This window comes from Lonchura striata, chromosome 5, assembly GCF_046129695.1.
Source record: "Lonchura striata isolate bLonStr1 chromosome 5, bLonStr1.mat, whole genome shotgun sequence".
In the NCBI taxonomy this organism is placed as follows: Eukaryota; Metazoa; Chordata; class Aves; order Passeriformes; family Estrildidae; genus Lonchura; species Lonchura striata.
In genome coordinates this window covers 44,637,838-44,653,776 of record NC_134607.1, presented here as the reverse complement: position 1 = coordinate 44,653,776, position 15,939 = coordinate 44,637,838, and the positions used below count along the sequence as shown (strand labels likewise).

The 15,939-nt window shown below is 42.9% G+C and overlaps 1 protein-coding gene across 1 annotated transcript; it reads right to left on the bottom strand.

Moving 5' to 3' along the window:
- Positions 1 to 4,356: 4,356 nt before the first annotated feature.
- On the bottom strand, positions 4,357 to 13,095 carry LOC110477989 (cathepsin E-A). Its single transcript, XM_021544265.3, has 9 exons — positions 12,990 to 13,095; positions 12,636 to 12,813; positions 10,528 to 10,645; positions 9,923 to 10,041; positions 9,257 to 9,456; positions 8,481 to 8,603; positions 7,426 to 7,570; positions 4,947 to 5,045; positions 4,357 to 4,854 (listed from the first exon to the last, which is right to left on the bottom strand). Exons 1-9 carry the CDS (start codon positions 13,043 to 13,045, stop codon positions 4,675 to 4,677), a joined length of 1,218 nt encoding a protein of 405 aa, XP_021399940.1. The 5' UTR covers positions 13,046 to 13,095; the 3' UTR covers positions 4,357 to 4,674.
- Positions 13,096 to 15,939: the final 2,844 nt, after the last annotated feature.

The window sequence follows — 15,939 nt, the reverse complement described above, 5'->3', positions numbered from 1 at the left end:
TGGCCCATGCCTCCTACCAAAACTGTTCTCCACTTCTCCCCCATTCCCATGCTTCCCAGATATACCACACACATTCTTAATTAACCCAAACCTGAGTCAGCATTAGGTGGCTCCTGCTACTCCAGGGATGCCCAAGCCACCTCCCTAAACCTGCTTATAGTGGCCTGGCCTTTCAGCTATCACTCCTGCAAAAGTCTCAAAGTAGGCCAGGAAAGCAGCCACAGCTCCTTGGGTTTAGCTCACACACTCATTTACAGAAGTGCAGTCTGGAGCACGTTGCCAGCATTCTCCCATCAGTGAGTATCCAAGTAGAGGACAGACAAGGTAGCTTAGGGACTGAAAGAACAGAGGGTGGGGTGGGACCGAAAGTTACGAGTCTGCAACAACCAGCAAAAGCAGTATGGACTTCATGGACAGCAAGTCCACACAGCTCTCTTGCTCAGAAGGCTGCACTTCAAAAAACAAACCAGCCTCTCTGCCAAGTAACTGGTAACGTCAGTGGCTCCAGGGAGAATTTAGGACTCCCTGAACCTGGGAAGGGAATGAACAGACCTGCCTGCTCCTGGTCCTACAGCCAACAACTTAGGTAAGGAGCCCTTCTGGTTGGTGTCACATACAGCAGGACCCTATCTCATCTGGGTAGGCTTTGTACAAAAATCAACTGCCCTTCCCACTTGTACTTCTTCCAGCTTCATTTCAGCCTGGAAAGTGGCTCCTGCTGCTGTATATTAGGTATGGTCTGAGCAGAGCCATGCTCTCAAATCCTCCAAAGACACTAGACAACAACACATTATCCTGTCAGTTTAGGAAGCAGAGGACACTTGGCCCAAGGAAGCACTGTTTAAACTCATATTATGTGAATTCCAGTTATGCAGTAAAGTCAAGCATGTATTTGCCAGGCACCTATGGAAGGACTTCTTCACACCATGATATGAAGTGACACTGGTGTCTGACAGCAGCTTATTGAAATTTGATCACAATTTGGAGTCAGGTGTTCTGGTGCAACCTCACACTTGCCACTCCACAAGAAGTCTTCAGGCAATTCAGGTTGCTCTGTTTAGGTTTGACCAACAAAATGAGAAACTCTGTGGAGTGAAATTATACAGAAATAAACAGCGTCTTAGCCTAGCAGTCCAGTTTTCTGAATGGCCCTTATGCAACTTCTGGAAGCATTCCCTTTTTCCTCCTAATTCCCTCTTTCTTGTAGCTGAAGCCACACTTTTCAATTCAGCATTTCTCAAACTAATTGCATCTGCAACTGTCAAGGAAATTAATTTAACCAATGAGCTTAACTTAAATAAATGGCTAATTTTAAGTACAAACAATACTTTTCAGGACAGCCAGACAGGTCCAGTCACACAGCTAGAAACAAAGTAAAAGTAACTTCTGCTCTCCTCTATAGCACTTTTGTCAGAAGAGCAGTACAAGTTTCTGGGGAGCTGGCCATACTCCTCCTAGGTAGGCATGTGTAGGAATGGTTTCCAGCAGCTGTGAAGGAAGCTGGCTCACACCCTAGCTCTCTCCTCACAGTACATAAACACAGCTGGAGGAGCTGTGCTTCACACTGTAAGGGAACTTAAGCCAGAAACTGGAGATGACTCTCAAGTGTCCACCACAAATCTGCACTGAGAGACCTGTCCCACCATACCTGCTCCCTCTAATCCTTCACACAGCTTCCACTGGGCTTAAGGTATTGGACCAAAATGCTCTTAGTTCCCAACCCAGACATCAGCTTGTTTCATCCCAGCACTGCTAAGTGTGAAAAGCCTTCCCAGCGTCTCATCATCAAGCTCTGCACATCTTCTCAGCCTGCCTACTGCCTAGGGCGCACACTGTTTTCCACCAGAACCTTATACATCTAATCAGCAATGATTTTGCTACCTCTCCCACTCTGCCAGCACACCCTGTCCTGCAACAGTGTTCATTATTTGATGGAGGCTAAGGGTGACCACACAGCAGCCATTAAGTAGGTAAGAGCTTCAGTTAAGCTCCACAGAGGTGTCTATTACACATATAGATGCATGCTAAATTAGGAATTACAGTTCTGAAGTAATGCAGTGCAATCTGTAATACACAACCAGCATTTCATACAGTGGGCCAGCTCCAGGTTAGCTACAGTAGTCTGTTCATTGCTTCTGAAGAAGCTAGTGCTGGGATGAGTTATCAGAAAAGTTTCCTTTCATCATTTAGCCTGTTATCTCACTTTGGCAAACAACAGTATACTCTGCTTTGTATTAAATTATCTTTTGGGATTATATGCTCTTTTATGCACTTTTCTCAGTAAACTATTTGCCATTAAGTATTTTAGCAAACCCAACAATCTGCAATTCATGTTCACAGGTATAAGCAATGCTGAATTATTGCATGAATAAAGGCACTTTGAGAAACACCATTGTCCTGGTTTTACTAAACTCTCCAGAAGCACTTCTGGCAAGGGTTTGACCTATCATGCAAATCAACTTGATGTCTACCAGGAACAGCAAGGCACTTACAGAAGTTAGCAAAGTTGGACAAGGATAGAACAAGGCCAGGATAGACAACTAGGTCAGAGCAGCAGTTTGCTCCCATCAGATGGTGTTAATCTTGAGCAAGATCAGATACATCAGAACAAAGAGAAGGCTAGTCCCTGTGCATGCTGCCTGACTTCCCACCTGTTTCTAGGATGTGTTCACACTCTGCACTGAAATTCAGAGCCAAGAGGTCAGTGCTGGGGCCGACTGGCTGTGGGGACATGTCCTAACACCCTTAACTATTGTAAATAACAGATCTCTGACTGCAAACTCATATTTGAGGAACATAAATATAGTGTACATATAATGAAGATATTCCAGAGTGTTAGGTATACTTCATAGCAGAGAAAGCGAAAATACCCTCCTGCTGTTAAATGAGGGATGGAGATTTATAGATGTTTGTTTCTCTTGACTCATGGCCAAACAAATGACATTTTCTAAACAAATAAGTTAGCTCATGGTTAATCCATTCTTTGAGTGTGACATGGAAAAAGAGGAATCAAGGCAAGATTTGCCTGAAATACACAGTAACTTCACACAGCTCAGTCTCATCTGCAGAAAGAGACAGCTAGCAGCAGAGTCTCTTTTGCTAGAGGTTGATGCCAAATGTGCAACACAATGTGGCTACAAATAGAGAGTCATGAAAACAGGCATGAGGGAGAAAGATTATTTCATATTGGAAGACAAGATCAGTATTTAGAGATACCTACAGGAAAACTATCCTGGTTTTGTAATACTTATTAAAATCTAAGGGGCTGTGATTGTGATACCACCAAGGCCAGCAATGGACACTGCCTTTGGTCAGTGTCAGGCACATCCAGACAGACAGCAGCAGCAAGTGCCTAGGGGCCACCAGCCTCTGCTCCAGTGGTGCCACCATGGGGCCAGTCTTCATCTCCCCATGGCTCTGCCCTGCTGAGGAGGTCCCCAGCACACATCACTGGGACTTCAGACATTTGCAGGCTTTAGGAAGATACAAGCAGCCCTAACATGCCAACAAATTACATTTTTTTTCCTGCAGGACAGAGAGAAACCTGAATTTCCAATTGTTGCTCCACCCTCAACTCCCCTTCCTCCCAGCACTGGAACCACTGTAAAGAAACATAAAATGTAACTGAAACAGCACTGAGATAAAGCAGATTTTGTTTGGTTGAGTTTTATGCATGTGTATGGGGGCAGTATCAGCTTTAGCAATCCAAACAAATAATCCAATGGGTAGAATTTAGGTGAATCTTTTGCCAGATCAGCACAGCTACCTGTGACTGTTTCATCTGAAACTCGTGCCACAGCTGACAAGAAGGGGCTGAGCGAGGGGCAGTAGATGTGTAGTGCTGGTGCATGGGTCCCATAACTCATCTGAGATGGAGGAACACTGGTATCCCTTTGCACTCTGGGCGCATTCTGCATTTCTAATGTGAGTAGATGCTGCTCCAGCTGCTCACACTGCTGAGGGGGAGAGGAGTCAGGCACTAAAAGCAGCATCTGACCTAAGGCACAGACATCAAATGCCAAGAACAAAAAAAGGAGAATTAGCAAGGTATAATGAATACTGGGGGGAAAGCAGGTTTGATAGGTGGTGTAAGGAGCAGGAAACTGTGCAAGGAGTTGAAATTAGTGGCTACACAGGCATTAGTCAAATTCTCTTTTATATAAGCTGTTTGGAGCAAGCTAATTTAAAGAGAATTTCCACGGCACTCAGGAAACAAAGTTGAACAAAGCCCAAAACATGGAAGATAATGATGGAAAGGAAAGATGTTGGAAATTAGGTAGAAACTCACACACAAGAAGTAAAAAAGGATAGTCAGACTAGGCAGGATTAGGATTCATTTTCCCCACACATATCTGCTGTATTTTCAGCCTGGCACAGTTCAGTATTTTTATTCTTCCTGATCTTTTGCAAATCTGAATGCTGAGATGCTCTGCTGCTTTATAATGAGAGCTGTAGTGTCCATGAGTTACTCAGGAAAAATTGTTTCTCCACTGTAAACATATAGATAATTAACCACATGATATCATCTGGGACAAAGATCACTGCAAAGTCCTTAAAACTTGGAGAGGAACAACAAAATGTGCATTTATGTCCAGAGTTGCAGTAAAAGCTCTTCTTCACACATGTGTTGAAGACCATTACATTAACCTGGGACAGAATAAATGCTATTATGGCTCAGTAGTAATCCTTTCTGTGAACAGCTTTTGCAAATCCCACTCTGTCATTCCCACGGTCAAAAATACAGTAAAATGCAGACATGAAGACATCTCCTAAAATCCAGAGTGAGCCAGTGCGAGTGGGGATGTCGAGAGACTGAAAGCCACTCATGCAGAAGGTTTGGTCATCAATAGACTCCTGCAAGGGAAAACACATGTCCCTGCAGCAGCCTGCTCCATCCCCAGGTCAGGGAGTGAGGAACAGGGAGCAGGGAAGCTGCTGATGCTCACCTTTATGATGTACTGCTCTGCTGCCAGCTTGTATTCACGGTGCCCAATCGTGAAGCTTATGTGAGGCAAGCTCGACAGTCTTCTGCAGTCTACAAGAAACTGGACACAATGCACTGACTGAGATGGAATCGCTTTGTCTTTCTTCAAGTACTGATCTTTGAATTCAAGGCTTTTGGAGTAGGTAATTGTGAATTTACTAGAGAGAAACAGCATCAGGCTGACTTACAGCCTAACACTGCCATCCAGCTTTCCTGCACTCGGTCAAACCAGCCCAGCAGTCCAGACCACTGCACCCTAGGGACCCCAGGCTGATGAAAATCCTTGCAAGTCCCAAAAGAAAGGAGGTGAAGGGGCTCTGATATGCTCCCTGTGCAACTCAAAGGCAAAACTAAGTGTGTGAGCCCCAGCCGGCCTGCATCAGCAAGGTCTGCTGAGCAAAAGTTCTCCAATGCTCTGGCCTTGACAGGGCAGAAGGAGCTGCTCCAGCCACAGAGGCTGGAGTTCACCCCAGGTCCTCCCATAATACCATCACTTTAGGGGAAAAAAAAAAAAGCTAGTGAGGAACACAGCACTTTATGCTTAAACTTTGCCCTGGAATGGGATTTAAAGAGTTGAAGGACTAAACTCTGGCTTGATCATGAATGTACATAAATAACATATTCAGTTACAGTAAGAGACAAGATACTTTCCTGGCCTTTCTAGTTATTTCATGAAACAACTAGTGTGGGAAACAGAACTGCAGAATGGTCCAAGTCCCAGAGGAATCTTTGCTGTAGTGTTTTAAGTCATTTTTAGAGGCTTCCTAGAAGGAAAAATCTGCATTTTGCTGTTTTTCAATCTATTTTATGAAAACATAACCCTACATCTTGTGTACACTTGCCAACTGTCATACCATTAGAACAAAATAAATAATGGGATACAGAGGACAAGGATACAAAGACCCAGTAAAATGATTTGTAGGATACAAGAAGCAAGACATAATTTTTTTACATAGCTATTACAGAATAGTACATCCAGAACAAATCAATCCTTGCTGAAAAGAGATAAAAGTTCTGGTAAAATCTGTGATGGATAAACTCAATTGTACTGGGATAAATTTGAGCCAATGTGTGCTGTTTGTCTATGATTGCTAAAAACCAGTCACAGAAACTCTTATTTCCAGACACTTTTTTGTGAAATCTGAGATGCCAGATAAATGTTCTTAAGTCAATACTGGTGTATATATGAACCTACACAGCAATGACCCATTCCTTGTTTACATTGGGCTAGTATAAGTACATTGGAAATAGGTATTTTATCTATGTTCATTAGCATGACTCATTATAAAATCAACTTGTTGTCAGAGCGTACTTTTTTGCATGTATCTAAAAATTTGAACAAAATCAAGATTAAAGGTTTGATTGAGAAAGAATCAGGAGCCTCAGGAGTTACACAGAGGTCACTATGTAACACTCTTACAAATGACAGAAGAGTCCACTTTTGTCTTTTCTCATTGTCCAGTGCACTGGACACTTGAAATTAATTTTCTTCCAAGAGTAGGTTTGGGTCAGGATCAAGACAAATTGAGATTAGCTCAGTTGGTTAGAACATGGTGCTAATAACACCAAGGCCATGGGTTTGATCCCTGTCAGGCCATTTGCCTGAGAGTTGGACTTGGTGATCCATGTGGATCCTTTCCAATTCAGAATATTATGTGAAATTCAGTGTTAAAAAAGCTACACACTGCAGCTTTGCTTGAGCACTGGAGCTGTGGCAATGTGCTGGTCCCCTGTGGGAGTCAGCCAAGGGCACAGTAAAACAAACTGCTCTTTCTGAAGGCAGGACAGGAAGGAGTGGTAAGGAGTGTCAGCAAGGGAGATGCAGGAGATAGCAGTAGGGAAGAAAGGAAAACCAGGAAAGGGTCAGTGGAGTAAAGTTGAGGAGGAAGAGTAAGAGCCAGAAAGCCTTGTCCTGTGCCCTGTGAGGAGCCAGCATTGTGAGTGACACTGATGTGCATCCCTCCCAGGAGCTCTGGCATGACACCAACTGCTCCACTGCAAGCTGACAGGGAGAGGCTCTGTCAGTGAAACCACTGTGGGGCTGCCACTAAAATACCATTCCCTTTCCATCTGATGCTGACATAGCTGGCCATCAGCACCAAATCCCTCCTGGCTTGGGAGAGCCAACAGCTAGAGCTGGGAACCTTGAATACCCTCTGAGCTTCCAAAAGAAAATTCTCTCTCATGCAGAGTACAGATCAATTCCTCAAACAGACATCCCCATTATTTCCTTACACATCAGTATAGAAGATGAAGTGAATATTTGGGAAAAGGACTAGGACAAGGCATATAGTCAAAAGCAGCTTGGCTCAGAGCTCAGTACTGTCCTGGAAACAAGGCTTTCACTGGCACCTGTCTAAGCCATCACTTCTGTTATTTTCCAACTCTTTGCATCATATACCGGTTTCGCTGTAGTGGTTTTCAGGCTGTACAGTTTTTACCTCTCCAGTATTTGATGGACTTGCCCCAATATATGCCTGCAATCGTCTGATTTGTGAAGAGGGGCCGGTGATAAGAGAAGTGCCTGAGTCAACGATGGCTTCACAACCGTGGGAGCAAAATGTCACCTGGCCCTGGATCTTTATACTGCAAATGAAAAAAAAAAATGCAGCTTTAAGCAAATGGCATATACACTGTGACTGATACACTGTATTATTGCTAGCTAAAGTACCAGAGTATGACTGAAGTTAATCCCAGACAACAAGGGACAGGACAAGAGGAAATGGCCTCAAGTTGTACCAGGGTAGATTTAGATTGGATATTAGGAATAATTTCTTCACAGAAAGTATTGTAGCATTGGAACAGGCTGTACAGGGAAGTGGTAGGGTCATCATCCTTGGAAGTATTCAAAAGATGTGTGAATGTGGCTCTTGAAGACATGGTTTAATGATGTACTTGGTAGTGGTGCTGGATTGACAGTTGTACTCAATGATCTTAAAGATCTTTTCCAACCCTAATGATTCTGTGTTTCTATGATTAAAACTAGCTGCCAAGCTTTGCTAAAGACAAGAATGTCTGTGGACCCACTTTTCTCTCTCGAGACTCCTACAACTCCTATCATGTGCTTCCTGCTGATGAATTTGTCCTCACCCCCAGGTATGTGCTCTCACCAATTTAGGCAGTGTGCTAGAAGAGGGACAAAGGAACACTGGCTATTTCGACCAAAGTTAGCAGGACCTAGAGCTAGATTCTATTCCTGGGTGCCTTAACCTCATAACTGAACAGTCCACCAAGACTCATCTTGACCACTGGTGTATCATATTAAAACTTACTGACATGCTCTTCCAGACACCAGCTACCCATGTCACACCAGATTTAGAGAACTAACAAACCCTGATCTCATCCTGGTGAGCCCCTCTTTGAGGGCACAGGGCTAAAACACTGCAGCCGAGCCCTCCTGCACCTGTGTCACCAGGTGTTTCTGTCTCTGGGGGTTTACCTAGAAAGGTGAATTTCATCAGGGTTTTTATACATACATACATACATACATACATACTTGTTCATGTGTATTTGCCAGTAGCTTTTCTCAGTGACTGGGACCCAGTGGATTGAACCTTTGTAGAGAGAATGGTCTATTCCCCCCAGAATCAACTCACCACCAATTTCAGTGTCCTCTCCTCTGAAAGCAGAAAACAGTTTAACACAGACATGGGAGTGTGGCAGTATGCACCAATGAGATTACACTTAAAAAGCAAAAGTCAAATCACAGCCCTTTCTAAATTCAGATATGGATGGCTGAATGGGATTATTACTAAATTATCACTGTATGTGTTCCAACTCAGACCTTCCAAACAAACTCTGAGAAGACTTACTGTTGGCACCAGGGTAGGCAGGGGGAGCAGGCCGAGCTAGTTGCTACTCTCAGCTCAGAAGAAACACTAGAGAAATAGGTAGAGTTGCAGCTAGGTCCAGATTAGGGAACAGTATTTTTCTGAAATGTGGCTAATTGGGTGTAGCACAGCACTTCTGTTCATCTGCATGGGCTAGTGGGAAGCCTCTGGCAACTGACACGGTGAGTTTGAGCTGGGAACTTTTATTTATGACCAGCTCCAAAAATGAATCTCTGTCCAAAAAGTCATGGTCCTCCCCATAACATTTTTTCTTCATAATCTTCAATGTCAAATTGAAATTAAAAAAAAATAATAACACAAAGACTCAAAAAATGGGGAAAATGTCTTTCTTGGGTTGAAGCTTTATACAGATGCACAGTTGTTTCTATTAACAGTTAAAATAGACTTACTTCTGTTTTAGCAGTTCATTTTAAAGACAGACCTTTTCAGATAGAAAGAGAAGACTGGCTCCTCTACCAGGTGCTGGTTCATGATGCTGTCAAACACAGGCAGAGCATTGCCTACCGCTAAGGAGGGGTAGCCTAAGCCCAGTACACCATCAAAGTGGGCAAGGACAAAAGTTGTTCCTGGCTCAAATACTGACTCGCCGAAGTCCTGTCCCTTGATGGAGATGTTACTTATCTGTTTGGTAAATAAAAAGGAAACAAACAACCAAGCAAAGAACAACCACAACTGGAAGTAATGACACCACCAATAACAAGGAATTAGCCATATTTCTGATCCATATCAATAGATTCATTCAGTTTATAAAGCCTGGCTATCTTTGTGTGACTTGCATCAACATAGCACATGCCCATTTGACATGTAGGCAGCACAGATTCCCTAGAATGTTTCAATTATGTGGCTCTTCTTCATAAACCCAGAAGAAGATCCAAGAAGACAAGCAGAATTGAAAAATAAAATGTGATGCTTTTGTGTTGGTAGCACAAAGCTGGGGCAGAACCCACACCTCTCAGCACTCAGCTTGGTGGGACCTCACTCTGCCCTTGCCTAAACCAGGCAAAGTTTTCCAGGGCAAGGCCAGTATCTGAGCTGCCCTGCAAACAGTTGATGTGGAGGCTGACAGCCGTTTGAGGTGGACACTCACCTGCAGTGTGTCTTTGCCAGCAATGCCCAGAAGCTGTCCTGAGCCGTACTGCAGGGAGAAGGCTTCCCCTCCATGCTCATATGAATCTGACTTGAAGGACTTAAACTTCTGGTGCACCCCTACACAAAAAAAAATTAAATCTCTACACTGAGGGGAGGTTCTGGCAACCCACCCACTCCCCAGTGCAGGATGAGATGAGATGTAGAAGATTTTTTTCTCAAGAGAAAAGTGTTGAAGAAGTACTGCAGGCACCTCAGTTCTTCTGCAGACCCCAGTTTTTCTGTACCAGAGATACAGAGTGGTAATTTTGCATTTTAGAGGAAAATATTAGAACAGAAATGGGCATTTCCACCTCTGCTGGTAGGTCTCCAAGGTCTATTTTCATGCCTTTTACCTCATGGTGCAGAGGGTCTCTGGGCAGTGGCAGCCGGTGCCTGCCCTGGCTGCAGAGTGACATGAGGGACAGAGGAGGAAACAGCCCTAAGGGATGCTCCAAATCCCCCCATCAAAGATCCCTGCTGCAAGCAAGCTTCTTGGGAAAGGAGAACTGGGCAGGGTCTCTGGACCAAGACAAGAGAAGCATGGAGGAGAGCAGCATTTCTTACTGCAGGCTTCGCTGATGCAGTAAGCGGACGGGACCCAGAAGTTGGAGGAGCCGGTGTCAAACACGACGGTGAAGCTCTGGGGCGGCGTCCCCACGCTCACGACCCCGTAGTACTGCGCCTGCAGGAGAACAACCCGCTCAGCCCCAAGCCAGGCAGCCTCCAGCCAGCTGCTCTGGGGAACAGCCCTGACTGGGAGCATCCCGCAGTGCTCCCTCAGGGGCTTCTGCGCAATTCCAGTTCAACACGAAGGCGCACCACACGAAGCGTGTCTGGTTCCACGAGTGGCTTCAAGCAGCAGGTTTCACTCCAGCTGAATGAACAATGGTGTGGCATTTGTAAAGCCTTTTAAGCAAACATTCAGTTGGGTTCCCTATGGAGTCAAAAAGCCCTCTTGCACTGGCTTCAGAGGTGGTAAGGTCATCCTCAAGATGAAACCCCCATGTGGCCACACAGACTTTCAGGCTCGCTGATGTCAATAAGAAAACAGTGTTGCAAAGTCAGGATGAGCTGCCTCTGCCAGCTTCAGAGGGCTCCGACCAGTGGCACAAATACTGTCTTATGTGGCTGTCCTTATTCCTTTGTAATGAGCAGCTACTATAGCAAGTCAAAAAGTACTGTGCTGCACAAACTGTTCCTGATGTACTGGACAAAGTTCATCCAGCAGATGAAGAAACCACTGACCATCCCTGGATATCAATTGAGACTGAGATAATATGTGAACACATGAATGTTGCAGTGAAGTGCTTATCCACATCCCGTATACAAGTGTCTAAGTGCTCCTATCTGGCCCTGGAAGAGCACTTCAGCATTAAGAGACCTATTTTTAGGAAGAGGCATTTCTGGAATTCAACCACAGATAGAACAGCAATAGTTAGTGCCAAATGTTTTTCAGCAATACAAGTATTTGAATATGTACCTTCAAGTGCATACTTGATAATTAATAAACTGACGTTTCTGACCCCCAGAATATACCGTCTGAACGAGATAATCTTGAAAAGGCATGCCATTTAAGAGAATATCCAACTCTACAGTAGGATTCTATTTCTTCCTGCATTAAACAAACCTAGGGGATGTTCATTTAAAAAAATACCCAAAACAAAAAAAACATACAACCAGAAAACCCACATACACACTGCAATAAAACCGTTCCTGGTGCTACCTGAATATGCTGGGGAAGTGGGTTTTGCTTTGTTGTTTTATCCCTCTTTGAAGTAAGCTTTAAAGCAGGTTGAAGTGTTTCAGTGTCCTTTGTTCTTCTTCACATACTTATTTTTTTATGGCTCTCAAGTGACAATAAGTTCTTGCTGAATGAATTTGGCCTTTCTTTCAATTCCATTCCCTGTTCAGACTCCACAAAATTTCTGAAGTTTAGTTTCCCTTGAGATAAGCATAGCAGAAAAACCAAATAAAACAGAAAATAGAGACTATCCAAACAGACAAAATTCTAACACCAGAAAAGACAGCTTAAAAAATGGTAGACTTGATGACTTGCCTGTCTGAGATCCAGAGAAATTAATATTTTTTCCTTTTTCAGTTTAGATAGTAAATCCTCCCAGGTCAATCTCCAATATTTAATACATATAAATTCCAGAGATAAAAGCAGAAAAATAAAAAACTCTACTTAAGTCTTTATCATCACTGTTTTGTGATTCCCTCTGATTAAATAAATGAGATTTGGAGCATTTTTATAACACAGAAGCATCAAAGTGTCTCTGGTAAGTAGAATATGACTAAATGAAGCAGTCAGATTCTGCTGTGAAAAACCCTGTAGTTCATCAAGACTGATACAGGTAAACCTCCCATATTTCTTTGGGGATCCAACCGAATCCAATACAGATCTATACAAAAGTAAAACTTTCCACAAGACTACTACTGCTACTCTACATCAGCTTTCTACTCAGGTCCCATATTATTCTAGATCCAGACATGCTTTATTTTGCAGATTGCAACCTAGTGTTTTATGATCTAATATTTATAGCATAAAGCAACACAACACCACAAGCCCTATAATTTCATTGACAGACTAGATTTGAAATATGCTGGGAAAAAAACCCTGCCTTCAGTAGAACGATGAGTCCTAATGATTGTATTACCAAAACTGTACTTACATGCATGTAATCATACAGTCTTTCTGAAGCAGCTCCTACTGATAAAGCAATATCTGCAGGGAAACAATGCAGATACCTCCGGGCAAAAACATCAGGGTGGTGATTCCTCCAAAATTCCTCTAATTCTCCCTTTTCCTTCAGCTGTTTCCTGATAGATTTGAATCGAATCAAGGGGATTCTATACAAATAAAATAAACACACAAAAAAACACCTGATTGTCCTTCCTAGAACTGTCATATACTCTGTTTTTTTTAAAAAAGGTTTCTTTTTTGAGACCTCAAGTAGCAACAAGCACAGGTCACCCCATGAAGCCAGCTGAGATGTGTGCCAGTGAAGCCAGATGTGTTTTCTTACCGTTCTACAGCCATGATGAGCGGGATGTAAACCGCAGCCAACACTATCGCCCTCATGGTTCCAGGAGGTTCAGAGTCTAATGACACTCCTTTGCTCAGAAGTCCCTTTTCTATGGCCTGTTGTCAGCTGAGGGCTGCTTGCCAGGTCAATCAATCTCAGGAGGTCAGCGCTTTGGCAGAAAACTGATTCATTTACTCTCAGACTAACCGCTGGTTTGTGCAAATAGTGGTATCCAGTGGAGCTACTCAGGCACAGATAACCAGGTCTGTGATATCTAAGTCTAGACCTAACAGACATTTAACTAACAATCCTTAATGTCTTTTACATAAATACAATTCATGGGGTGAGCTTAGCTCCTGCTAGAATGCGAAAGAGGAAGCAGTCCAAGGACTTGCTGCTTTTCAAGCTTGCTTTAGTGAGATGTTTCTCAGAAGTATTCAATGCAGAAAAAGAGGACATAATATATCACCATCTCCCTTCTGCATGGAGACATTTCAGCAGGGATGAGCTGACATTTGGTAGGCTTGCAACAAGTCACCCCCTAACAGTTGAAGTTTAATTCCGTATCTATGGGAGAGCTCCAGTCTAAACATAAATGTGACTGCCACACCATAAAATGGATATTCAAAGTAAAAAACACAAGAGTACAATATTGCAAAATACAGTAAAAACCAACAATAATGTTGCACATATTTCAGCAAAACATTTGGAAGAGCTCTCTTGGGTTTATTTTCCTGCAAGTTTCCTGGGGTTAGTGGCTCCCACTCCTACACTTGGGTTCAAGTCAAGCCTGCAGAGAAATAATGAAGTCAAAAAGAGGCTGATATGGCAGAGCACAGCCCCCAACCCATCAGCTGCCCAGGAGGAAGCAGAGCACTGAGTTTGCGGTTTACTTACAAGACTTTTTGAATCTTTCCTCTGCACAAGAAAGAGCAGTAAGGAACCACATACTGCAGCCTAGAATATCTTAAAGCCAACTTTGAATAATCAGCCATTTTTGTTCAAAAGACTATGGTAGGATGCTGGGAAAAGAGCAATCACTTTTTTTTTTCCTCACAACACACCATGTATTTAAAATTAATTGCTCACTATGGAAAGGTGAACTGGAACTAAGTAATTCTCCCAAAAGAGAGAAGATGTGCAACAGCACAGCAAGGAATGAATGTCAAAGGACATGGACATGGAGGAAGCAGGAGTTGTCATCTTCTGCTCCAGCAGCAATATCAAGAAAAAAAGAGCAGAAAAACCCAATCACACAGCATTTGTGACCAAGAAGAGGTTTAAATGCCTGTCACAGGCATTGTATTCAAATAAATACAAAGCAAAAAAAATTGCTCCTTAATTTCCCTTGCTATATCAGACTGATTGAGGAGGGGTATGAGAGCCTTAAAATCAATAAGTTTAGAGCTCTATTTATTAGTTCTCACCGATTTTGAAATACAGTTTGCTTTTTCCAATGTACCTCCAAAATTGTAAGGGCTAAAAAAACTCAGCAAAGGCTGAGCCTGGTGTCATCACACAGCTGCAGGCAGAACTTTGGATCTGAAAAAGCACCAGCATCTCTATTATAATATCTTGTTTCAAAAAATAATAGAATCTTAAAAATGCATCTTTTATACTGATTTCTATTTTATTCTATTTTTTTTTCAGTTATCTATCTCTGAGTAATAGTCCCCATTTCTCCTGAACTCAGAGGTTTTATACAAGTTATCAGCAAACAATCACACATTCTGTCCCACTGTCATTCCAGCCACCGAGCTGCAAGAGCTGGGTGCTGGAAATGGGAATGGTGAGCAAAGATGCAGCCATTTGTGAAATCTAGAAAGAAAAGGCATTTCGCAAGGAGCCCCCTCCTGTCACTTGATGCACAGCAGAGCAGATGTCATGCCTTTGGGTAGGGCAGTGTCGCTTTGACAAGAGCAAGACAATGTCTGTGCCGAGTGTCTTTATCACTTGAACTTTTCCTCAAATGCTACAAATGCTTCTCGGATAATGCTCCTGTTGGAGGGCACCACGGTAACTTTGAAGACATGCAGCTTTCAAAACACCGCCTGGGTCTACTGTGAGGACTGCCTTTGCCTTAGTGCCTCCACTGAGTGTCTGATTCTCAGAAAGAATGCAGTTGTTCATTTTACTGCAAGTGTAGTCCTTTATTAATCCACACACAGAAGTTATTCTTTCCCAAATTCTCACTCTATGTTCCAAGCAGACATTAATTGAGCTAACAGAGGTACAAAATGCAGCAACAAAAGGTCATTGTGACCTTTTTTGATAAGCTGGAATAATGATTAAACTACAGTGCAGAGGATCCCTAAGAAATAATTATCTGCAGCTTAAAAGTTCCATTAAGGAGAAATAATTCAAGCAGAAAAAAAAAAATATCCATATCCATATCTGCAGACATAAAATACTTTGCTAAGTTATTTGTCTACATATGGATTATTGAGAAAAAATATGCCTAAACTATATCATTAACGTATTCTTAGCTATGATCTTGTGTTGCTATGATTAGTAGGTTATCTGAAAAAATTTGTCTAAAATACAAGACCTTGCTGTGGATGTATGTTCATTATTAATTATGTCAAATGCATTTGGTTTTCCACACCTGTAGTCTACAGTGCCTTAAGGGGTGGGACCCTTGTCTTCAAAAGGTGCCACGGCTGTATAGAAATGAAAAACAAATACAACAACCTGCTGACACATTCCCCACAGTGGTCCTCTGACAGGCCACAGAGTATCAAAGCAGTAAAGTGTCTAAAAGGAGATGCTCATGCAGTGCAAACTGGCTTCTTCTGAGATGCCATGTGCAGCAGGTCCCACCATCAGAGAGGGAACTTTCAGGCCCTCTATTCCACAGCACCACCACACATGACTGTGACATTGTCTTTGTTCTCCAAGCTTGTTACTCTGCCCAGCTTCTCCATCCAAAACTGATTTTATGGCACGCAGG

Bases quoted from the DNA above. Each gene is read 5' to 3' on its own strand.
- LOC110477989 (XM_021544265.3), bottom strand. From the start codon at position 13,045: ATGAGGGCGATAGTGTTGGCTGCGGTTTACATCCCGCTCATCATGGCT. The intron at 12,814-12,989 runs GTAAGAAAACAC...TTATTTGTATAG, and splicing joins CTCATCATGGCTGTAGAACG to AATCCCCTTGATTCGATTCA. The intron at 5,046-7,425 runs GTAAAAACTGTA...CATTGTGTCCAG, and splicing joins GTCCATCAAATACTGGAGAG to TTTCTTGTAGACTGCAGAAG.